Source organism: Pleurodeles waltl, chromosome 1_2 (assembly GCF_031143425.1).
Source record: "Pleurodeles waltl isolate 20211129_DDA chromosome 1_2, aPleWal1.hap1.20221129, whole genome shotgun sequence".
Lineage (NCBI taxonomy): Eukaryota > Metazoa > Chordata > Amphibia > Caudata > Salamandridae > Pleurodeles > Pleurodeles waltl.
Genome location: NC_090437.1, coordinates 182,588,958 through 182,614,775, shown reverse-complemented (window position 1 = coordinate 182,614,775; position 25,818 = coordinate 182,588,958). Strand labels below are relative to the sequence as shown.

Here is a 25,818-nt window from a genome sequence, read left to right as displayed (position 1 = left end):
CCAAACTTCCCAGTTTTCAGTGTAGCCATTATGGTGCTGTGGAGTTCGTGTTTGACAGACTCCCAGACCATATACTCTTATGGCTACCCTGCACTTACAATGTCTAAGGTTTTGTTTAGACACTGTATGGGTACCATGCTCATGCACTGGTACCCTCACCTATGGTATAGTGCACCCTGCCTTAGGGCTGTAAGGCCTGCTAGAGGGGTGTCTTACCTATACTGCATAGGCAGTGAGAGGCTGGCATGGCACCCTGAGGGGAGTGCCATGTCGACTTACTCGTTTCGTCCTCACTAGCACACACAAGCTGGCAAGCAGTGTGTCTGTGCTGAGTGAGGGGTCTCCAGGGTGGCATAAGACATGCTGCAGCCCTTAGAGACCTTCCTTGGCATCAGGGCCCTTGGTACTAGAAGTACCAGTTACAAGGGACTTATCTGGATGCCAGGGTCTGCCAATTGTGGATACAAAAGTACAGGTTAGGGAAAGAACACTGGTGCTGGGGCCTGGTTAGCAGGCCTCAGCACACTTTCAATTGTAAACATAGCATCAGCAAAGGCAAAAAGTCAGGGGGGCAACCATGCCAAGGAGGCATTTCCTTACAATCCTCCAACCCCAAGTCTTTTAATAGCAGCTTGTCTGATTTCAAAAGGGTTTCGTCCCTCCACTCCCTGATTTGTCAGCATTCACTCCTTGATCATATACAAGACTGAGGCCACCCCTCCTCATGATTGGCAGTGAAGACCACCATGCCAGAGAGCAGACTGCCACTATCTGGAAATACTCTTGCTCCGGTTACAGCTGCATATGGAAGCTAATGTGACTGGTTCCCCTCTCAAGGTTCCCTTAATTACTAAACATCGGCTCATTTTATCTTTTAGGGACTCCCCCACCACTAGCAGATGATAGTCAAGAATCCCCACACTCAGCTCTGTCCTGGAAAAAAGTAATGGCAAGGGAAATCCTATAATTTCAAGCAAATATGGGCTTCCAGCAAAGGTCCATCTCTTAAAGGAGTCCCACATCAGTGGGCAGTAGAATTAGTGAAGGATGGAACAACATTCAAGTGGGTTATTAAGGCCCAGTATGTTGTGCATGTGTAGGAAGCTGGCTATTAATGTAGTGTACCAATGTAGCGGTCACCGTGCAGATAGTCCAGTCGACCCTTATTGCCTTACAGGGCTTAAATTAATAATCCCAAACGCTTGCTTTGTGGTAGTATGGGCGAGCAGTTCAGGCTCATCAGAGGGTAGTGTTAAGCATTTACACACAAGAAGAAACTCAAGACAATTTAGAAAAATAACTGATTTTTATATTGTAAGGAAATGCCTCCTTGGCATGGTTGCCCCCTGACTTTTTGCCTTTGCTGATGCTATGTTTACAATTGAAAGTGTGCTGAGGCCTGCTAACCAGGCCCCAGCACCAGTGTTCTTTCCCTAACCTGTACTTTTGTATCCACAATTGGCAGACCCTGGCATCCAGATAAGTCCCTTGTAACTGGTACTTCTAGTACCAAGGGCCCTGATGCCAAGGAAGGTCTCTAAGGGCTGCAGCATGTCTTATGCCACCCTGGAGACCTCTCACTCAGCACAGACACACTGCTTGCCAGCTTGTGTGTGCTAGTGAGGACAAAACGAGTAAGTCGACATGGCACTCCCCTCAGGGTGCCATGCCAGCCTCTCACTGCCTATGCAGTATAGGTAAGACACCCCTCTAGCAGGCCTTACAGCCCTAAGGCAGGGTGCACTATACCATAGGTGAGGGTACCAGTGCATGAGCATGGTACCCCTACAGTGTCTAAACAAAACCTTAGACATTGTAAGTGCAGGGTAGCCATAAGAGTATATGGTCTGGGAGTCTGTCAAACACGAACTCCACAGCACCATAATGGCTACACTGAAAACTGGGAAGTTTGGTATCAAACTTCTCAGCACAATAAATGCACACTGATGCCAGTGTACATTTTATTGTAAAATGCACCACAGAGGGCACCTTAGAGGTGCCCCCTGAAACCTATCCGACTATCTGTGTAGGCTGACTGGTTCCAGCAGCCTGCCACACTAGAGACATGTTGCTGGCCCCATGGGGAGAGTGCCTTTGTCACTCTGAGGCCAGTAACAAAGCCTGCACTGGGTGGAGATGCTAACACCTCCCCCAGGCAGGAGCTGTGACACCTGGCGGTGAGCCTCAAAGGCTCACCCCTTTGTCACAGCCCAGCAGGGCACTCCAGCTTAGTGGAGTTGCCCGCCCCCTCCGGCCACGGCCCCCACTTTTGGCGGCAAGGCTGGAGGGAACAAAGAAAGCAACAAGGAGGAGTCACTGGCCAGTCAGGACAGCCCCTAAGGTGTCCTGAGCTGAAGTGACTCTAACTTTTAGAAATCCTCCATCTTGCAGATGGAGGATTCCCCCAATAGGGTTAGGATTGTGACCCCCTCCCCTTGGGAGGAGGCACAAAGAGGGTGTACCCACCCTCAGGGCTAGTAGCCATTGGCTACTAACCCCCCAGACCTAAACACGCCCTTAAATTTAGTATTTAAGGGCTACCCTGAACCCTAGAAAATTAGATTCCTGCAACTACAAGAAGAAGGACTGCCTAGCTGAAACCCCTGCAGAGGAAGACCAGAAGACGACTACTGCCTTGGCTCCAGAAACTCACCGGCCTGTCTCCTGCCTTCCAAAGATCCTGCACCAGCGACGCCTTCCAAAGGGACCAGCGACCTCGACATCCTCTGAGGACTGCCCCTGCTTCGAAAAGACAAGAAACTCCCGAGGACAGCGGACCTGCTCCAAGAAAAGCTGCAACTTTGTTTCCAGCAGCTTTAAAGAACCCTGCAAGCTCCCCGCAAAAGGCGTGAGACTTGCAACACTGCACCCGGCGACCCCGACTCGGCTGGTGGCGATCCAACACCTCAGGAGGGACCCCAGGACTACTCTAAGACTGTGAGTACAAAAACCTGTCCCCCCTGAGCCCCCACAGCGCCGCCTGCAGAGGGAATCCCGAGGCTTCCCCTGACCGCGACTCTTGGAATCCCAAGTCCCGACACCTGGGAGAGACCCTGCACCCGCAGCCCCCAGGACCTGAAGGACCGGACTTTCACTGGAGAAGTGACCCCCAGGAGTCCCTCTCCCTTGCCCAAGTGGAGGTTTCCCCGAGGAACCCCCCCCTTGCCTGCCTGCAGCGCTGAAGAGATCCCTAGATCTCCCATTGACTTCCATTACGAACCCGACGCTTGTTTCTACACTGCACCCGGCCGCCCCCGCGCTGCTGAGGGTGAAATTTCTGTGTGGACTTGTGTCCCCCCCGGTGCCCTACAAAACCCCCCTGGTCTGCCCTCCGAAGACGCGGGTACTTACCTGCAAGCAGACCGGAACCGGGGCACCCCCTTCTCTCCATTCTAGCCTATGTGTTTTGGGCACCACTTTGGACTCTGCACCTGACCGGCCCTGAGCTGCTGGTGTGGTGACTTTGGGGTGGCTCTGAACCCCCAACGGTGGGCTACCTTGGACCAAGAACTGAACCCTGTAAGTGTCTTACTTACCTGGTAAAACTAACAAATACTTACCTCCCCTAGGAACTGTGAAAATTGCACTAAGTGTCCACTTTTAAAACAGCTATTTGTGAATAACTTGAAAAGTATACATGCAATTTTTATGATTTAAAGTTCCTAAAGTACTTACCTGCAATACCTTTCAAATGAGCTATTACATGTAGAATTTGAACCTGTGGTTCTTAAAATAAACTAAGAAAATATATTTTTCTATATAAAAACCTATTGGCTGGATTTGTCTCTGAGTGTGTGTACCTCATTTATTGTCTATGTGTATGTACAACAAATGCTTAACACTACTCCTTGGATAAGCCTACTGCTCGACCACACTACCACAAAATAGAGCATTAGTATTATCTATTTTTACCACTATTTTACCTCTAAGGGGAACCCTTGGACTCTGTGCATGCTATTCCTTACTTTGAAATAGCACATACAGAGCCAACTTCCTACATATATTCATTTAGACAGTAATCTACAAGATCAGGTAAGTAATTTGAGTTAGCGATTTTTAAAGGTACTGTAAATACAACTGGTAAATCGGAGGCAAAAACTATAATGTTAGCCTATGAAGAAAACATACACTGCATAAGGTCCCTTGCTTACAACTTACAGGTTTGATCTTCTGGACTTAAGGTAAGTAGGGGCCAAGGCCCTTAGAACCACCTCTAGTTTTAGGTTACCCGCCCTGGTGTGTTGGGTTGTGTCGGGGTGCAGAGGTGCTGGTCGCAAGCCTCTGAAGTCAATGGGAAACCTGTAACATAAAAAAAGGCTGCAAGTGAGGACTGGCGGACCAGTCTGGCAGAACCCAAAGGGGGGGTTGGCTCTTGAGGGTCTCTGGGCTTGGGTGCAGAGGTGTTTTTTCCAGCAGGTCGCTCGCGTTGGAGGCTCTCACTTTTTAGGTCAACCTGGAGATGGGGACAAAGCAGGACAAGAGGGCCATTCTTGATGATAGCCTCGGTGGTGCTGATGTCCCACATCTGCAGTTCTGTCATGGAGGTGGTGTAAGAACTGGACTTGGTTGCTGCAAATGCTCTGGTACAAGGGGTATTAGAGCTGGGTGGCTCCTGGAGGTCCTGGTGTCTCCAAACTTGATCGGGGGACGGATCTGACCTCCTAGAGCAGCGAAGTCCTCTTTCTGGAGTGCTGTTCCCTTGGTGGGCCAGATGGCCAGCAACATAGTGGACTGGGCAGATGCTTGTTGGTGCTTGTGGCTGCAGGGGGATTGCTCATCCACACCAAGGGAGATGCTAACTGGCTGTCGAAGGGCTAGGCAGTCATCCAGTCGTTGGAGAGGATGCACAGCTTACAGACAAGCCAAGTCTTTGCAATTGTCAAGGTTCCAGCAGTTAGTCAGGGTTTTGCACCACGTTCATGGTCAGTCCTCAGTTCTTGTGGTGACGGCTCTTTTGTCCTCTTCGGTTCCCAGGATGTCAAATCAGTGTTCCTGGTGTCAGGTGGCTCCCTAAATACTTAATTTCGGGGCACTTAGGGGAGTAGACAATGGGCTACTCACCCTGGGTGACTACACCCCTTATATGACCACTTACTCTGGGGAGTGGGCATAGCCCTGTGCCAGAGTTACTAATTTCACCAAAAACAAGATGGTGGAAACCCTCCTTCATAGAGCACATCAGGCTGCCCACCTTAGGGGTGTGACTAGCCTGGTGGTGCAACACGCCTCCTTGCATACCTCATTTATGATCTGTTCTGGGGCCTCAAGGCAGGGGGTGGCATTAACCAGGTCTGGGGGAAGTCAGGGATGCATATCAAAGGCAGCAGATTTACTAGCCATCCTGCTGGAGAGGGTGGTAACACCTTACTCCAGAGCAGGCACTACTTCTGGCCTCAGAGCAGGGGCTCTTACCTCCAGAGGTTCAGAAACATGCCTAAGGTGGCAGGTTGGAAGATACTAGTAGGCCAGCACATTAGAGGAGTAGAAACTAGTAGGTTTCAGGGGGCACCTCTAAGGTGCCCTCTGGGTGCATGTCATAATAAATCCAATATTGACGTCAGTATGGATTTATTACGACAAGGTGTATGATACCAAACACCGTAGGTTTCAGTGAAGCCATTATGTAGCTGGGTAACTCGTAGTGACCCAGTACCTACCTTAAGATTACTTCTCTGTTCACCTGCAATATCTAGCAATATAACTAAACTTCACCGGGGCATATCTGCTCATGCAGACATGCCCTCACATGTATTATAATGCACCCTGCCTTGGAACACTTAAGGCCTGCTGTAGGGGTGACCTGCATATAATACCAGCAGTGTCTTAAGAATGGCAGACATTGAGTTCGCCATGTCATGTTTTCACTCATGATTTGCACCATGACAGGCAGTCTGCATTGCAGGCTGTATGCAATTTTTACAGAAGTCGCTTAGGGTGGGCACAATACGCGCTGCAGCCCTTAGAGATCAAGCTTACTCCGGCTAAATGTTTCACAATTGAGTAGGTTGTTTTCAGGGGAAAGAACACTGGCACTGGAGACTGTTTAGCAGGCTGCAGTGCACTGCGGGAGTCGAAAACCAGTGTCTAGCAGTTCAAATGGGGGCAAAAAGTGGGGGACATCTGCAAAGAAGTCCAGTTTCCTGCAATCAACATTTGAGAGATGGAGCTTAGGAGGGAAAACGAGGTGCCTGGCCTAGGCATTATCCCTTACAGGCTGAAACCAGGAGAGCTCGGTGGAATGTTCCAAACTGGCAGTATGCCCCTGAGAATTCAGAGTTTGTGTATAGTGGCCCGTTTTACCTAACAAGTAACTAGAAGTGTTTAACTCTGAATCCAAATCATTCACATTGTTCCAGAATCATCTCCATTAACAGAAGGTCTTAGAACCTACCTACTATGCATGGCACCAGCACTGGAATCATAAGACTGCACCGAGGTTTCGGAGACCAACTCAGTTTAACAGGCAGGTATGGATGACTCCTTGCTAAGATCCTTTATGAACTGCTATTTAGGTGATGAAGAAATGGCTTAAAGTTCCTTTTACTAAAGGACCCAAAGATTGTAATAAAGACTGCCCACACTTGTACACAAAGTTCTGGACTTTGTTACAAGTAGCAGATTTTTCGTGCTTGCATGATGGAGGATGGGAATCTATTATAGAGTCTGTGACAGGCTATGCAACAGTTTCTTTCTGGGGGAGGAGCAGTTTCAGAGTATGAGTTATGCACTACCGCTTCAACATGCACATTTGCTGGATTTGCCTTTGTTACCTCTTGCATCTTAGGGTGCAGAGGTAGTTACATATGAAAAGTGCCAACAGAAGGAAGGCTTGGAGCAGCTGGAATACCTTGCATAAGTGAAGGAGGGATACAATCAGGCTGACTTGAAGGACAATTTTTTTCTTATCCATTTGTAATTTCATTGTTGCAACAGGGATGTGGAATTCCAATCGCCCGACGTCCATGTCATATTGTTTGGGGTCAAGGGCAACAAGCTTTCATGTTTATTTTGTCCTCGGGACAAGCAGGTCCAACCCCCTGCAGCACAAAACCTTTGGCTGCCAGTTTAGAGAGGAGGAAACTGCCTGCAGTTGAGATAATATGGGTCCCCATATGTTAATGCTTTTCTAACTTGTATTTGTGGTTCATTAATTAAAAGCCTTCAATATAAGGGTGAGACCTGTAAATAAACTTTTTACTGTCACCCTGCACTACTGATTCCACTACTGGTTCCAGTAAAAAAAAAAAAAAAAAAGAAAAAGAAATAAAGTACACACATTTGAAAAGTTTAACAATATGAGGCTGCGTATGATGCTCCCAGAATGCTCTCTGATTATATGTAAATGTTTGCATCAGCTAGTAAGCAAGAGTGATGATTCTTTGTTTTCACAATAAAATGTTCTGAAAAAACGCAAGTAGGAAAAAAAAAAAATGTTTCAGTACTATGACATTTTAGGTGCTGTTTCTTTGAATTGTTATTTAGTAAAACATGTTGATTCATGCTAGTATTTCCAAAAAATATTCCTAATGGAAAATCAGTGTAACCATTTTCAACAAGATTATGGGAAGCATGAAAATAAACAAGCACTGGCAAAGCCAACCAATCCAACATTTTTTTAAAAAGTCTTTTGGTTTCGTCAATGCGGGACATGTTTTGACATGGTTTTTGTAACACTATTGTTGTGGGAGCTGCCAGGCCCTCACCATTGGAACCAACACTGGCAAAAAGAAAAAAAAGTTTTTGGTCTCAAAAAGCACACATTGTCACTTGTGGTGTAACAAAGGTCTCGCAGCCCCTATCCAGGCCCCAACTCAGCACAACACTTACAGTGAGTGTGTCTGGAGGCAGGGGGCCTTCATTTTCTTTGCAGGGGCCCCCCTCCAGTTTCGTTACACCACTTATTGTCACAGTAGTTCCTGGCACTGAACAAAACTACTTTGTGTGCCAATATGCTCCTTGTGGAAGAGTAGAATGTGATCACTCACAGTAAAGCCAGCCAATAGAGAGAGAAAGAGAAGTTTAAAAGAAACAAAATGTCTTTGTTAACGCCAGACTTAATTAGGGACCCAAATACTTAAAGTCACAAAAGTGCACTAATGGTATATGTCTTTGAATTAGTGGCTTTTATAACTTTGACAAAACTTAAGTAGTAGACCAGGAAATCTTACTCCTAGAAAATATTTGTGAACTGTATTTTAGCACAAGCAAATATGCATGGGTAGATTTGCTCATGTGAAAATCTACTGAGCATTTACAAGTTCACTTTCCCTTCAACCACTTTTTCCCCCAACCCTGAAAGAACTTCTCCTTCGGCCATTGTCAGGAATAAATTTCGACCTTTCTCATTATGGGAAAAGATTAGAGAAGAGCAGGTGAAAATCCTTAAAACATGCAAGTTAGCAGGTTTGCAGACTCAGAAGCATTCCAGCCCTAGAACTATTGTTCCATTGCTTACTGCTGACTCCAGCATCGCTTTGTAGATCTGTGGGAAGGTGGCAAAATAAGGAAATTGCTGTAGTGGGGATTGAAACTGCAAGTACTAAAGCCCTACTATAGTAGTAGCCCTGGCATAATCAGAGAGGCTATTATCAGAGCTCTTACGTAATGAACTTTCTGCCATAATTTGTCACCGCATTACATGGCACCAAAGGGACAAGTAGATTTTTTTTTACAGAACAATTCGATTTAAGAAGCAACCTGTCCCATGGACAAGTAGATATTTTATTGAATTCACACCCCTTTGCGAACACCCACAGTCAAAGATAAAAAATACAAAGTGCTGGGCTTTCCCCACAGGGGTTTAGATAGATCCATGTCTTTCCCCATCAGTGTTGCAAGAGGAAAAAAAAAAAGTCAGGAGGAGGAGGAGCCAGGTCCGGTCTCGCCATGGCACGATAGGCGCAGTCGGGCCTGCTTTTTGCCTAGACTTCACATGGGCGAGCAAGTCCTGCGCAGCAAAGAGCCGGCAAGCGCTTTGTAGTGGGAAGAGTGCTCTGTCCCTGCCTTCTTCTGGCTCTCCCTCCGGTCACAGGGACTCGTAGTCCCTTCTGGCAAGTTTGGCATCCCATGCAGAGGGGAGTGGACACTCACTACAATGTCGCTTATGAATGTCCTCACAGTCGCTCCAAATTCTAAAACCCCCAGTCAAGATTACATGCATGTCAAGTCTTCAAAAATAATCATCCCTGGTTTCTTAACTTCCAAAGCACAAACATGCTGCAGAAATAAAAATGCAATTTTCCAAATACAACACAGACTTTGTCAGGGTCAGCTATCATGAACTACTTGAAGTGCATTGAGAACTGAACACTAGTGATAGGGAGTAGCACCCTAGGTACAACCATTGACTGAGGGGAGTGCAGCACTAACCGAAGTGTTAATAACTTCAGACTCTCTTTGACAATGAGGACTTGCACTGTTCCTTGTTTCCCTATCCTGCAATTCACACTGGTCTCTATCACGAGGATTCAATTCACACTGACCCATTTTAAATCGGGTACTTTGTCTAACTATTTCGCTGACTTTTATCCTAATGAAGACAGTACTCAAATTGTCCCAGGTGGTCAAAATGCCTACTTAATGTATGTTCTGGACTGAATTTCTCCCGATTTATTCAGAGAGTAGAAAAAATATCCTATGGTAGAACTTGCGCTTTTTGCCTTTAAAACACAAAGCTTCTGCACATCATCACTTACAACTCACAAGCATTACATCAATTTGCACTCTCTCCATACCACTGTGTCACTATTTCATTAGAACTCTAACCTTATTTGCTTAACGATCCCTTTGGGCTTCACGTACACTTTTTGTGGTCTTTTACCATGTCGTTAATTTATGGTTGCTTTGTATGGTGTTTATGACTGTGGCCAATTCATTTGTAAATGTGAGTAAATGATCCTGAAAGAACAATTGTTTCTATAAAGTCATAAGCACCAAGGTTCCTAGAAATACAAGATTGCCCCTAGTTTCAACTTTGGTAGTAAGGGGAAAAAGCGGTAACTGAGTGAGGACAGTTGGTGACACGCAAATGATGAGCTAAAGCATACAGCACCACACACAAATAAGTGGAGCTCAACAAAAAATGTAAGTGAAAAAGCAACACTGGAGGGGAGGGGAGGGAGGCACCTTTTTGGTCCAACCTGCCACATGCAGGCCAGCAAAGGACAACAGAGTATCTTCATTATCCGTTACATTAACTTTATCAAACCAGCAAAAATAACGGAATGGTTAAATTTTAACACGATAGCAACTGTATTTGAAAATCTGTTTCCTGTGCCAACCTCACCTGATAGTTTGGTCAAATGAAGCACTGAGAATCTGACTACTGTCTTTGGAGAAACTGAGGCAGGTAACACCTTTGCTGTGTGCACGTTCGAATCTGCGTAAGCACTGGCCACTTTGAATTTTCCATACCTAGGGAAGCAAGAGAAACATGGCTTGAATTCAAAAAGAGCACTGAATACCAGCTAGTGTAGTTAACAATGCTTTTGAAGAAATTATTGGCTAAAATGTACGTTGGTTGGATGAACAATGAAAAGTTAAAACAATGTAAACGTTTTGGGTAAATTATTTCAAAAAGAAATGCAGGAAACACAGCAGGTGAAAAACTGAGTGATCCATTTCATCAAATTAAATGGTGTCGTGCATAAACATAAGAAATCATTCACTGCTCAGGAAAAGAGGATGGACATTAGGAAATCAACTTTTCAAAAGCAGAATTTAGCTGTAGCCAAGATTCAATATAGGTAATTTCATGATTTTCAAAACATCTGAGAACTTACTGTGATCAACGCATGATACTATAAAAACTTTTAAAACAATTATGACTTTACAAGAGCAAACAAAAAAATATTAGAGGAAGAAGAAGAAAAAAAAACAACAACAAAAAAGACAGAGGCTCCAAATGTGAAAATCTCATTGCCACACGAAGCCTTAAAGCCACTAGACTCTCACAATGCTTTCTGATCCTACCAATTCTAAACCACATAAATACAGCTGAAATCTCTACCACTTTCCTGCACTTAATTATCTTACCTACTAAGCTCCTGCCCTGGAGAATGTTTATGGTGCTCACTCAAAGGTCTCCATATATTCCACCTACTGTGTCAGCCTTATTCTAGATTCTGCACCCATGTTGAGGAGCGGCAATTACATCTCTCTACACACCAAATGAGAGGCACTACCTTTCAACCACCATAGTCCAAGAAGCTACAAGCAAACTATTGGAGACCCTTAAAAGGAGCTACAATACATGTCATGTGCAAATGTTATTGTTTTAGTTAATAAAAACCATAACAATGTATACATCCATATAATACAATAAACAATCATTAAAATTACAAATAAAAGGATAAATAAGAAATTTGATAGCTAAAAAGTTAATTAGCTAAAAATATTGTTTTATGTAAACTCACATGCACTAATAAAGTGCTTACTGCTCGCTGCAACCCCCATTCTTTGCCTGAGATGCTCAATACCAAGGAAATCTAAATACCATTGCACATTACTGATGTTGTACAAGGGAAGCGTGATAGGTTGAAAGGTGGAAGCAACGAGAAGTGCAAAGTCAAGATGCCTTGTAAAGAGCAAAGCGCAAAGAAAGTTAACGCAGTTGGAAATGCAGAGCAAATTTCGTAGAGTGCAAGGTCGAAGTGCATTATAGGGTGCAAAGAAATGTTATAAGGCAGTTAACACGGTGGAAGATACGAGAAGGAAGTACAGAGGGGAACATGCAGTGCAAGGTAGGAGTGCTCTGCAAAGTGCAGACAGACACAGTAGAAAGAGGTAAAATGATGGAATAGTGGGGCTGTTATCTTGCTAATATAGCCCCTCAATTAGCTGCCCTTTTTAGATTAAGTGCACTTTAGATGTCCTAATGGCACAATTCAGTTCTTTTGGATACAGTAATCCGTCATCAGCTTTTGTGTTGTCTTGGGCTTGTGAGTGCCACTAATTTGCAGGCGGAGCAGAGCCCTCATTTCTCTCACCACAATAAGGCACATGGTCCAGAATGAGTGAAACATAGCAAAGATGCATCTAGACAAGTGTGAATGAATTCAATTCAGAAGACTGATTTCAGCAGTTCACCTCCTTGACACATCTAACTTGGGACAACAGCACAGAAGGTGCAGCCCCGATTCTTTTCTATAGCTGCAAGTCCCTACTCCATCCTGATGGGCCCTTGCTGGGTTACAATCTGTCACTGGTAAGCAGCATAAATGCATGTACATAATCTTCTTCTTGCAGGAACTAGGCTGCCACTCTCCATAGGTTTTCCCAAGTCTGCTGTGTATAGGTTGAACAGGAGAGTGGAAAGAACACAGCCCTGCTTTAGGCCAGGATGGGTGCAGATTTTAGGTGTGACGGTGTGAGGTCTTGCTGTGGCTCGCACCCATGTGCTTGCGTATCATGAGATTATTGCCCCCAATAGTTTTATTGGAACGCCAAAACATCTAGTTTTCCCCATAGTCTGACTATAGAAGCCTTCAGGTTTTTTGGGTGTGTTGAGGTTAACAATTTTAAAGCGGCAAAGATGTTTTTTTATGTTGACGTTTTGTTTCTGTCATTAGAACTGCTTGTAAAACTAGGAGTTAAGTTTTATTGGAATGGCCTCTAACTTGCACTTGCATTTAATGAAGATGGACAAGTCGCCCAAGGGGTGACCAAAGAGGTTAGAATGGGAGGCTGGCTTTAATATTTCATAGAATCCTTGTATCATTGATGGAGTAAAAGCCCAGGTCTCTTGCAAGGCTAGTGCTAGCTTACTTGTTCTGGCTGTCTTAAGGCCAGCCACATTCCAGGATGTTAATGTGAGGTTGGACAGAGTGTTTGTCTTCAATGGTCCATGATGTGCAGCTGCATTGACCAGGGATGCTGGTCTAAAGCCACTAAACGGGAGGGAGCCAACCACCTCCAATCATTTGTTCATTGCTTGTTCTGGTGCAACTCATCTTCCTTTGGTTTTGCGAATACAATACTATTAAGGAGGCCACATTCTCAGGTGTCCGTGGGAATATGTCATGCTTGCTACCAGCTGTGCCCCTCAGCATGCTTCTATTTGTTCTTGGTTCCACTAGCAGCCGAGGATATTTCGGTGGTTGTGGCTTTAGAAGCTCTATTCCCCAGTCTTCAATTCCTCTTTTTGCCCAGAACAACATCCCTGTCAGCCTCCCTCTTCCAAGTTGTTACGGTAACTTCCATGTTTCCACTTACAGGAATATGTGCAAACTTCACAAAAGATAAATCTCTAGAGGGGAGAACTTTCAGTGAGGGAATATGTTGGAGTAGCCCTAAAAGGTTTCCTATGTATATTGTAAAAACCCCATAGGGCAATAGTGAGGAATAAAGGCCAACTTAAAACCCTTTTGTGTGCCCTTGTGGGTGGCTCTGCCCAGTATGGTGTGTGAGAGCTCTGGCCTCTTGGGTGTTGGGGTTTTAAGGGCCTGATGTCAGCTGGAACATTTGTTGGGCAGCTGCCTATTTTGATGTCTATTGATGTTGAATTAGGACGCCGCAATGAGTGGGTTTAAAGTTATCCAGTTGCGCTCTTACTTGTGCTGGATCTTATTTGTTAGATCAATGGGCACGCAGTCTGACTGTGTGGCCATATAGGCTGTCTGTTTTCTTGGGGCGGCTAAGACTGTTCAAATTAACTATATTCGGCTGTGGACCCATGTCCCCTTGCACATTCTGGCTACTGTTAGATGAGGTACAGACTGACGGAACCAAGGTCCCAGCGGCTGTGGTCAGACTGGCCGAGGTCGTCTCGGGGGAACAGTTGCTATGTTTTACTACGAGGGTCCCCTCCTTTGGACATGTGCCTTCTGGGACAACAGTGTTTGGCTTAGTTTGTGGATCAAATAAGGAAAAAGCTTCTTGGAGCCAAGCCCTGGGTGCAGCATAGGGATATTAGCTGCTCCTAAAGTCAGAGATCTCCCTTTTAAGGAGCGCCCCTTCTCTGACTGCTTTTTCAGTTTCTTTTTCGCCCTTCTCAAGGGAGTGACTTTTGCTGGAGGGGACAGGTGGGCTGGGCACTAGTGCTGCTCCGTGCCTAGATTCATCGCCGTTGATCAAGCTCAAAGAGGGCTTATCTTCTGGTGGAAGGATGTGGAAGATGAAAGGAAAATATGAGCCTCCCTTGCTGATCCAGAATGAGTCACTGTGATCTTAGCTTATGTTAATTGGCAATCAGGTGTTTTAGCAGGGCTGTTCTTGGTTTGAATTGTAGCCTTTTTGTTTATTCCAGCCCATTTTGTGTTGCTCTGTACACTTTCCACAGGAGTGCCTAGCATCCCGGGTAAAATACTTAGTTTAGGGCATGGTCTTTTCTCCCCCGAGGCTCCCAGTAGCTTCTCCAGCAAGGTTATTATAGACCCCAGATCGGCCAGGTGTGTAGCTATTTATCTTTTTAGATTGCCCGAGAAGCGCCCTGGCAATCGTGTCTTGCAAGGCACTGATGGTGACCAAGGAAGGACTAGCTAGGGTCAAAGGGGAAGACACATGGTCCTGTGTTGATCAGGGAACCCTGGTCTATAGTTCTCTCACAGGTATGTGGGGGTTTGAGCCAGTTTCTTCAATTTGGGCCACGATTTTGGAGAGAAGGCGGTCCCGTGAGATTTCCCAGTTCCTGGTCTGTAATACTTTTCCCCTTTGCTCTCCTAGGAGGAGATGATGGTGGTGGTATCACTGTTGTGGGCTTAGCGGGCTCGTGCTCCTGTGACTAACTCTTCAAAAGACTTGACTGGCCTTGCATGAACTTGCATAACCACTGTCTACTTGGTTTGCCAGACTTGTGATGCTGGAGGACCTTTGAAGATCGGGCTAGTGAAGGGTGTGTTATCTGGCCAGAATTGCTTTTCTATGGCACTTCACATTTGTGCTTCTCATTGTTGCTGCGTGAAGTGGGGTTAGGGCAGCAGCTCAACACTGTTCCTTCCAGCTCAGCCCTGGACATGAGAATGCAACCGGCGGGTCTTTTTCCCTATGGATGACGAGGGCTCTTGTCTAACAGTGTGGCAGTTAATGTGAAGATTAGCTGAGGACCATGTGGCTGAGATGGCGGGCCCTTGTGCTACATGATCAGAGATTTTATGGAAGAATTATTTTTATCAATCTTTTTGCTGTTTGTAGGAAGTTGGCTCCAAGGGTTCCCCTTAGAGGTAAGATAGTGGCAAAAAGAGATAATACTAATGCTCTATTTTGTGGTAGTGTGGTCGAGCAGTAGGCTTATCAAAGGAGTAGTGTTAAGCATTTGTTGTACATACACACAGGCAATAAATGAGGAACACACACTCGGAGACAAATCCAGGCCAATAGATTTTGTTATAGAAAAATATCTTTTCTTAGTTTATTTTAAGAACCACAGGTTCAAATTCTACATGTAATATCTCATTTGAAAGGTATTGCAGGTAAATACTTTAGGAACTTTGAATCATTACATTAGCATGTATACTTTTTACATAAAACACAACAAGCTGTTTTAAAAGTGGACACAGTGCAATTTTCACAGTTCCTGGGGGATGTAAAGTATTGTTAGGTTTCACAGGTAAGTAAGTCACTTACAGGTTTCAGTTCTTGGTCCAAGGTAGCCCACCGTTGGGGGTTCAGAGCAATTCCAAAGTCACCACACCAGCAGCTCAGGGCCGGTCAGGTGCAGAGGTCAAAGAGGTGCCCAAAACACATAGGCTTCAATGGAGAGAAGGGGGTGCCCCGGTTCCAGTCTGCCAGCAGGTAAGTACCCGCGTCTTCGGAGGGCAGACCAGGGGGGTTTTGTAGGGCACCGGGGGGGACACAAGTCAGCACAAAAAGTACACCCTCAGCAGCGCGGGGGCGGCCGGGTGCAGTGTGCAAACACACGTCGGGTTTTCAATGGTTTTCAATGAGAGACCAAGGGGTCTCTTCAGCGGTGCAGGCAGGCAAGGGGGGGGCTCCTCGGGGTAGCCACCACCTGGGCAAGGGAGAGGGCCTCCTGGGGGTCACTCCTGCACAGGAGTTCCGTTCCTTTAGGTGCTGGGGGCTGCGGGTGCAGGGTCTTTTCCAGCCGTCGGGAAATGGAGTTCAGGCAGTCGCGGTCAGGTGGAGCCTCGGGATTCCCTCTGCAGGCGTCGCTGTGGGGGCTCAGGGGGGACAACTTTGGTTACTCACAGTCTTGGAGTCGCCGGAGGGTCCTCCCTGAAGTGTTGGTTCTCCACCAGTCGAGTCGGGGTCGCCGGGTGCAGTGTTGCAAGTCTCACGCTTCTTGCTGGGAGTTGCAGGGGTCTTTAAATCTGCTCCTTGAAACAAAGTTGCAGTTCTTGTGGAGCAGTGCCGCTGTCCTCGGGAGTTTCTTGTCTTTCTTGAAGCAGGGCAGTCCTCAGAGGATTCAGAGGTCGCTGGTCCCTTGGAAAGCGTCGCTGGAGCAGGTTTCTTTGGAAGGCAGGAGACAGGCCGGTAAGTCTGGGGCCAAAGCAGTTGGTGTCTTCTGTTCTTCCTCTGCAGGGGTTTTTCAGCTCAGCAGTCCTCTTCTAATTGTTAGTTGCAGGAATCTCAATTCTTAGGTTCAGGGGAGCCCTTAAATACTAAATTTAAGGGCGTGTTTAGGTCTGGGGGGTTAGTAGCCAACGGCTACTAGCCCTGAGGGTGGGTACACCCTCTTTGTGCCTCCTCCCAAGGGGAGGGGGTCACATCCCTAATCCTATTGGGGAATCCTCCATCTGCAAGATGGAGGATTTCTAAAAGTTAGAGTCACTTCAGCTCAGGACACCTTAGGGGCTGTCCTGACTGGTCAGTGACTCCTCCTTGTTTTTCTCATTATTCTCTCTGGCCTTGCCACCAAAAGTGGGGGCCGTGGCCGGAGGGGGCGGGCAACTCCACTAGCTGGAGTGTCCTGTGGTGCTGGCACAAAGGGGTGAGCCTTTGAGGCTCACTGCTAGGTGTGACAGCTCCTGCCTGGGGGAGGTGTTAGCATCTCCACCCAGTGCAGGCTTTGTTACTGGCCTCAGAGTGACAAAGGCACTCTCCCCATGGGGCCAGCAACATGTCTCGGTTGTGGCAGGCTGCTGGAACCAGTCAGCCTACACAGATAGTCGGTTAAGGTTTCAGGGGGCACCTCTAAGGTGCCCTCTGTGGTGTATTTTACAATAAAATGTACACTGGCATCAGTGTGCATTTATTGTGCTGAGAAGTTTGATACCAAACTTCTCAGTTTTCAGTGTAGCCATTATGGTGCTGTGGAGTTCGTGTAAAACCGACTCCCAGACCATATACTCTTATGGCTACCCTGCACTTACAATGTCTAAGGTATTGCTTAGACACTGTAGGGGCACAGTGCTCATGCACTGGTGCCCTCACCTATGGTATAGTGCACCCTGCCTTAGGGCTGTAAGGCCTACTAGAGGGGTGACTTATCTATACCTGCATAGGCAGTGAAAGGCTGGCATGGCACCCTGAGGGGAGTGCCATGTCGACTTACTCGTTTTGTTCTCACCAGCACACACAAGCTAGCAAGCAGTGGGTCTGTGCTGAGTCAGGGGTCTCCAGGGTGGCATAAGACATGCTGCAGCCCTTAGAGACCTTCCTTGGCATCAGGGCCCTTGGTACCAAGGGTACCATTTACAAGGGACTTATCTGGATGCCAGGGTGTGCCAATTGTGGATACAAAAGTACAGGTTAGGGAAAGAACACTGGTGCTGGGGCCTGGTTAGCAGGCCTCAGCACACTTTCAATTCAAAACATAGCATCAGCAAAGGCAAAAAGTCAGGGGGCAACCATGCCAAGGAGGCATTTCCTTACACTGTTTAAAGCAAGTGATTTAATAGGATGCTGGCCTGTTGTGTGGTGGGTACCTGAGGTACTTACAACCTATACCAGGCCCAGGTATCCCCTATTAGTATAGTGTAGGCAGTGTCTAGAAGCCAGGCTCTCTAGAGGTAGCTGTGGATGAGCAGCCAAGGCCTATCTACATTTCTCCTAATGCTCATGCAATATCACCTGTAGTCACACAGCACTTACACACATGAAAGAAAACACTCACTGTTACAAAAATAAAGGTTCTTCATTTTAGTGACACAATTACCAAAAAGTACTAGAGGCAACCCTCCAATAGGAGGTAATTAACACACTAGATATGTGTACAAGTAATCAGAAATAGGCATAGAAAGCATTAGAAAACAGTGAAAATAGAAATAGGCAATAGTGACCCAAGGGGGAGGCCAAACAATGTACAAAAAAATTGAATGTGAATGCAGGACTCCCACTGAGGTAAGTGGCATGTGTAGAGAGGAGCTGGAGGAACTAGGAAACCCCAAAGGCAAGTACCACAGTGCCCCCCCAGTGACCAGGAAGAAAGGAGTAAGTTTCTGGATTTCCCAAAACCACGCAAAAGGAATAAAAAGAAGATAATGCAACATCCAGACAAGACTGCAAGAAACCAGCGGTGTATATCTGAAGTGGAAGACCTGTGTAAGAAGGGGACAGAGTCCAGAAGTGTCCAGTGGGGGCAGGAGCTACTACGCACCCACCTGTGGTTGCAAGAGTTGGTTGACGGTAGGGCGAAGACTGTCAGCAATGCAGCCCCGGAGTCAGTGAAGAGTTCCTGGAGGATGCAGTCAACGTCCCAGGCCGGATGGATGATTGCAGTCGGTCAGTGGTGTGGAAAAGCCATCAATAAGCCCTGGCAAAGGCAAAAGTTGCGGGGAAGCAAAAGTGGAGCTGCGAGGAACCAGCAAGGTCCAGGAGGACTCAACCCACGGGTGGGGGGGGAGGGGGGGCAGAGAGAGGAGTAGTGGGTAGTAGTCCTGGGGGGACTTTCAGCAAGGCAGAGACCACAGAAGAAAAGGCAGCCCCTCACAGAAAAACCCACTGGAGGAGGAACCAGGAGTCGCAGAGGAGCCCACGCAGCACAACTGGAGAAGGATCCCACGCCGCAGGAAGGAATGCTGGAGGCTGAGACTACACGGAGCCTGGATATGCCTTGGAGGAGATGCCAGCAAGCCTTGGTAGGTACAAGAGACGCAGTGCACAGGGGTACTGTCCTTGCGTGGGATGGCAAGGGCTTACCGCCACCAAAGTTGGACAGCTGGCAGAGAGGACCAAGAGGACTACTCCGGACTACCACCAGTCACGCAGGATCCACCAGCTCAGGACGAGAGAGCCACGCGGCCGGTCATCGTTGCAGTTGGTGCCTGCGGATGCAGGGGAATGACTCCTTCACTCCAAGGGAGATTCCTTCTTCCTTCTCGTGCAGACTGAAGATTTGCCGCCCTCAGAGGATGCACAGCTGGGGAAATGTTGCAGAAGCAGGAAAGAGCTGTGGAAACAATGTTGCAAGCAGAGTCTTCATCATGGATGCAGATTGTCGGTTCCTGGAGGTTACAGTCGCGGTTCCAGTGGCTAGAAGTAGAGGTTCCAGAGGAGTCCTGTTGGAATCTTGCAAGCCGAATCGGAGGACCCACCCAAGAGGGAGACTCTAAATAGCCCTGAAAGGACGATTCGTTACCTAGCCAGATGACCACCTATCAGGAGGAGGCTCTGACGTGACCTGCCTGACCTGGCCACTCAGATGCTCCCAGAGGCCCCTGCCCACCATGGTTTCAAGATGGCAGAACCCAGGAACCCTGTGGAGGAGCTCTGGGTACCACCCCTGGGGTGGTGATGGACAGGGGAGTGGTCACTCCCCTTTCCATTGAGCAGTTTTACGCTAGAGCAGGAACTGGGGGTCCCTGAACCGGTGTAGATTGGTTATGCACGGAGAGCACCAAACGTTCCCTTCAAAGCATACCAGTGGCTTTGGTAGGCGATCCCTCCCAAGCCATGTAACACCTATTTCCGAAGGGAGAGGGTGTTACTCCTCCTCACAAAGGAAATCCTTTGTTCAGCCTTCCTGGGCTTGAGCTGTTCAAGCAGCAGGAAGGCAGAAATGCGGTCTGAGGGGTGGCAGCAGCTCAGGCTGCCTCTAATAAGCCCCCAATAAAATGGCGTCCCGCACTCATGCAGTACAGCAAAATGGAACTGGAATTCGCAGGGGCACCTCTGCTAGTGCAGGGGTGCCCTCACACACAGGCACTTGCACCCTGCCCTCTGGGTTAGAAGGGCCTACCACAGGGGTGACTTACTTTGACCTGGTGCAGTGGCCTGTAGTGAAAAGGGTGCATGCATCATTTCATGCAGGCTGCAATGGAGGCCTGCAGACAAACTTTGCATCGGCTCCCCATGGGTGGCATAATACATGCCGCAGCCCATGGGGATCCCCTGGTAACCCAATGCCTTGGGTACCATATACTAGGGACTTGCATGGGGGCACCAGTGTGCCAAATGTGGGGTGTATGTGGTGTAAGTAATCACGTTTAAAGGGAGAGAGCATAATCACTGGGGTCCTGGTTAACAGGATCCCAGTAAACACAGACAAACACAGACAACAGGCAGAAAATGGGGGGTAACCATGCCAAGAAAGAGGGTACTTTCCTACAGTTTTATACATGGGTATTCTACTTGGATGTTTCCCGTTCACACTCAAGTCGACCAACTCAATAGAGGGTGATATGAAGTGGGCTAATGGTAGAGGTGAGGTTGGCAATGAGGAGGGTGCACCTGCATGGGCTTTTTTTTTTCCTGAGACAGGATTTTCCTTTTGGACATTTTAGCTCATTAGTTTTAAATTGTACAAGTTGTGTAAATTGCGAACGTCACCTTTTTCTCTGCTTACCCAAGGGTACTAGGATCGCCACAAGGCTGTTTAGTTACCAAGACAAAGTGTAGTGTGGTATCCAGGTGCCAATAGGACCTTTCTTCCCAGCCCAGTTTTCTATTTCAGGTGGTGCAGTGGGGCTTTTGCTTTGTCCCTCCTTTACCCACCCCTCACCCCTGCCAACTCACCTCAGTTATCTCCTTGCGTCTCCTCTGTCTCAGAGGAAGAGAGAGGTGATAAGGAAGACAAGTTCGGGGGTACTACAGCAGAACAGGATACCTTGAAAAGTAGTAGACTATGATGGAATGTTCCAGATGAAAGGGGTGTCAATTCTTATTGTATCCCTTATTTTATTATTTTCTTGTTGTCTCCAGGGTCCAGTCATCTAATCATCCTGCCTTCCAGTGTAGATGAGGCCTCACAGGGAGAGAATTAAGGGTCGAGTGAGAGCTCACCAGGGCCCAACAAGCCTCACCATCTAAACACTGTATGAACCATGAAATTCTATCTTTCAAAAGAACAGCATTCCTATCCTGGCTATGCTGTGCTCTCTCTACTCTCCTGACTGGGTCCTTCTCAAAGGACTTAGCATAGAGTTATTTAAGCAAAGGTTAATGGTAGTTTGTGGACTAATATCTGTATGTGGCCATAGTACAATAATACTTATATTGCTGGAGAAGCCTCAGATCAAATAATTATTTGTCTCACCAAGACAACACCTGAACTACCTCAGTCCACTAACTGCGTTTATCCACTACAGACAGCCACACTAAGAGTGCTCATGAATGGGAAATTTACAAGCTGATGATTTTGAAAGTAGGTATATGCTAATCATGATTAGTGAGATAGGGAACATCTGGCCGTCCACCTGCCATAATTCCCACAAGAGTTTGCAAGAGCCCAGCCAACTTTAAGTACCAATCTTTAATCCAAATCTTCCAGCAACAGCCTCCTCTCAAAGTCCCAATTCCCGATTCAGCAAGTACCCTGAGTGTCCAGTCGAACTGGGAATTTCAAGAGATGTGGAAATATTGCACTTAAGATTCCCCCTTCCTCACAGAACTTTTATCAGGTAAAAGCTGGTGACATTTCCACGAGAGAAAAGGTAAAGAAAAATGTTTTAAAATGGAGACCTACAGGAGGATTCTGGTGTAGAAACACAGATTCCATCAGAAATCCTTAATTTCAATGACTATGCAGCAGCACCAATCAGAATAGAGCGATGTTACTGCATCCTGGAATAAAAAATGCATGTCATCAGTAATTCCAGGAGTGGGATTACCACATCTCTATTACCAATCACCTTAGACTCAGGGCCACCATGGGCTACTGCACATTATTAATGTTTTTTTTTTATATATAGTACAGACGTTACCCAAGGGAATAAGAGCACCTTAAAGAGTAGTAGTAATTTTTACAGAACATACCGAAAAGAGCATTGGCAAAGCTAATAGGTCGCGCCTATACATGGCTCTGGCAATATGTTTTTGCCATGCTGTACACCCGTGTGGCTGGTGTTCCCCTTGGCTGAAAGAGAGTGGCATAGAGTGGGGGAGTAGAGTATCGCAGAGTGGAGTAGGGGAGAGTAGAGTGTCAGAGTGGAGGGGATTAGAGTTCAGTGGCAGTGAGTGTCGTAGAGTGCAGTGTTGTGGGGTGGGTAGAATAGGGTGGAGTAGGTTGGAGTAGACGGAGGTAGTGTGGTGGATAGTGGGTGGATTGGATTAGGGTAGAGTGGGTGGACTAGAGTGGATGGGCTGGATTGGATCAGAGTGGAAAGCACTGAAACAGGGTGAGGTGGATTGGACTGGGGTGGGGAAGTCAGGATTAGGATTGGTGGATTAAATTGTGTTAGGACCGGGATGGGCTGGACTGGAGTGGGGTGGATTGTATTGGGGTGAGTGGTTTGGAGTTAGATGGACTGGACTGAAGTGGGGTGGGGTGGATTGGACTGGAGCGGGAAGGTTTAGTCTGGAGTGTGATGGACTGGATTGGGATGGAATTTATTATAATGGGGTGGTTTAGAGTAGAGTGGGGAGTTATTGGGGTGGGGTGGACTGAAATGGAGTGATGTGAGTGGAGTGATGTGGATTATAGTGGGGTAGATTGGATTGGGGTAAACTGTATTGGATTGGGGGTAAATTAGACTGAATGGGTGTAGGAAGTTGGCTCTGTATGTACTATTTCAAAGTAAGGAATAGCATGCACAGAGTCCAAGGGTTCCCCTTAGAGGTAAAATAGTGGCAAAAAGAGATAATACTAATGCTCTATTTTGTGGTAGTGTGGTCGAGCAGTAGGCTTATCAAAGGAGTAGTGTTAAGCATTTGTTGTACATACACACAGGCAATAAATGAGGAACACACACTCAGAGACAAATCCAGCCAATAGGTTTTGTTATAGAAAAATATATTTTCTTAGTTTATTTTAAGAACCACAGGTTCAAATTCTACATGTAATATCTCATTTGAAAGGTATTGCAGGTAAGTACTTTAGGAACTTTGAATCATTACATTAGTGTAAGGAAATGCCTCCTTGGCATGGTTACCCCCTGACTTTTTGCCTTTGCTGATGCTATGTTTTGAATTGAAAGTGTGCTGAGGCCTGCTAACCAGGCCACAGCACCAGTGTTCTTTCCCTAACCTGTACTTTTGATTCCACAATTGGCACACCCTGGCATCCAGATAAGTCCCTTGTAACTGGTACCTCTGGTACCAAGGGCCCTGATGCCAGGGAAGGTCTCTAAGGGCTGCAGCATGTATTATGCCACCCTAGAGACCCCTCACTCAGCACAGACACACTGCTTACCAGCTTGTGTGTGCTAGTGAGAACAAAATGAGTAAGTCGACATGGCACTCCCCTCAGGGTGCCATGCCAGCCTCTCACTGCCTATGCAGTATAGGTAAGACACCCCTCTAGCAGGCCTTACAGCCCTAAGGCAGGGTGCACTATACCATAGGTGAGGGTACCAGTGCATGAGCACTGTGCCCCTACAGTGTCTAAGCAAAACCTTAGACATTGTAAGTGCAGGGTAGCCATAAGAGTATATGGTCTGGGAGTCTGTTTTACACAAACTCCACAGCACCATAATGGCTACACTGAAAACTGGGAAGTTTGGTATCAAACTTCTCAGCACAATAAATGCACACTGATGCCAGTGTACATTTTATTGTAAAATACACCACAGAGGGCACCTTAGAGGTGCCCCCTGAAACTTAACCGACTATCTGTGTAGGCTGACTGGTTCCAGCAGCCTGCCACACTAGAGACATGTTGCTGGCCCCATGGGGAGAGTGCCTTTGTCACTCTGAGGCCAGTAACAAAGCCTGCACTGGGTGGAGATGCTAACACCTCCCCAGGCAGGAGCTGTAACACCTGGCGGTGAGCCTCAAAGGCTCACCCCTTTGTCACAGCACAGCAGGGCACTCCAGCTTAGTGAAGTTGCCCGCCCCCTCCGGCCACGGCCCCCACTTTTGGCGGCAAGGCTGGAGGGAACAAAGAAAGCAACAAGGAGGAGTCACTGGCCAGTCAGGACAGCCCCTAAGGTGTCCTGAGCTGAGGTGACTCTAACTTTTAGAAATCCTCCATCTTGCAGATGGAGGATTCCCCCAATAGGATTAGGGATGTGACCCCCTCCCCTTGGGAGGAGGCACAAAGAGGGTGTACCCACCCTCAGGGCTAGTAGCCATTGGCTACTAACCCCCCAGACCTAAACACGCCCTTAAATTTAGTATTTAAGGGCTCTCCCTGAACCTAGAAACTAGATTCCTGCAACAACAAGAAGAAGGACTGCCTAGCTGAAAACCCCTGCAGAGGAAGACCAGAAGACAACAACTGCCTTGGCTCCAGAAACTCACCGGCCTGTCTCCTGCCTTCCAAAGAACTCTGCTCCAGCGACGCCTTCCAAAGGGACCAGCGACCTCTGAAGACTGCCCTGCTTCGACGACGACAAGAAACTCCCGAGGACAGCAGACCTGCTCCAAAAAGACTGCAACTTTATCCAAAGGAGCAGCTTTAAAGAACCCTGCAATCTCCCCGCAAGAAGCGTGAGACTTGCAACACTGCACCCGGCGACCCCGACTCGGCTGGTGGAGAACCAACACCTCAGGGAGGACCCCCGGACTACTCTACGACTGAGTACCAAAACCTGTCCCCCCTGAGCCCCCACAGCGCCGCCTGCAGAGGGAATCCCGAGGCTTCCCCTGACCGCGACTCTCTGAAACCTAAGTCCCGACGCCTGGAAAAGACCCTGCACCCGCAGCCCCCAGGACCGGACTTTCACTGCAGAAGTGACCCCCAGGAGTCCCTCTCCCTTGCCCAAGTGGAGGTTTCCCCGAGGAAGCCCCCCCTTGCCTGCCTGCAGCGCTGAAGAGATCCCTTGATCTCTCATTGACTTCCATTGCGAACCCGACGCTTGTTCTAACACTGCACCCGGCCGCCCCCGCGCCGCTGAGGGTGAAATTTCTGTGTGGGCTTGTGTCCCCCCCGGTGCCCTACAAAACCCCCCTGGTCTGCCCCCCGAAGACGCGGGTACTTACCTGCTGGCAGACTGGAACCGGGGCACCCCCTTCTCTCCATTGGAGCCTATGCGTTTTGGGCACCACTTTGAACTCTGCACCTGACCGGCCCTGAGCTGCTGGTGTGGTAACTTTGGGGTTGCTCTGAACCCCCAACGGTGGGCTACCTTGGACCAAGAACTGAACCCTGTAAGTGTCTTACTTACCTGGTAAAACTAACAAAAACTTACCTCCCCCAGGAACTGTGAAAATTGCACTAAGTGTCCACTTTTAAAATAGCGATTTGTGAATAACTTGAAGTATACGTGCAATTGAAATGATTCAAAGTTCCTAATGTACTTACCTGCAATACCTTTCAAACAAGATATTACATGTTAAATTTGAACCTGTGGTTCTTAAAATAAACTAAGAAAATATATTTTTCTATACAAAACCTATTGGCTGGATTTGTCTCTGAGTGTGTGTACCTCATTTATTGTCTATGTGTATGTACAACAAATGCTTAACACTACTCCTTGGATAAGCCTACTGCTCGACCACACTACCACAAAATAGAGCATTAGTATTATCTCCTTTTTCCACTATTTTACCTCTAAGGGGAACCCTTGGACTCTGTGCATGCTATTCCTTACTTTGAAATAGCAC

The 25,818-nt window shown here is 47.3% G+C and overlaps 1 protein-coding gene across 1 annotated transcript in view; it reads right to left on the bottom strand.

Moving 5' to 3' along the window:
* Positions 1 to 25,818, bottom strand: part of SMU1 (SMU1 DNA replication regulator and spliceosomal factor) — a 415,488-nt gene that overhangs the window by 223,277 nt on the left and 166,393 nt on the right. Inside the window, exon 8 of the mRNA XM_069237463.1 lies at positions 10,286 to 10,413. Coding sequence (XP_069093564.1) covers positions 10,286 to 10,413 — 128 coding nt within the window. The remainder of the gene's footprint in view (positions 1 to 10,285; positions 10,414 to 25,818) is intronic.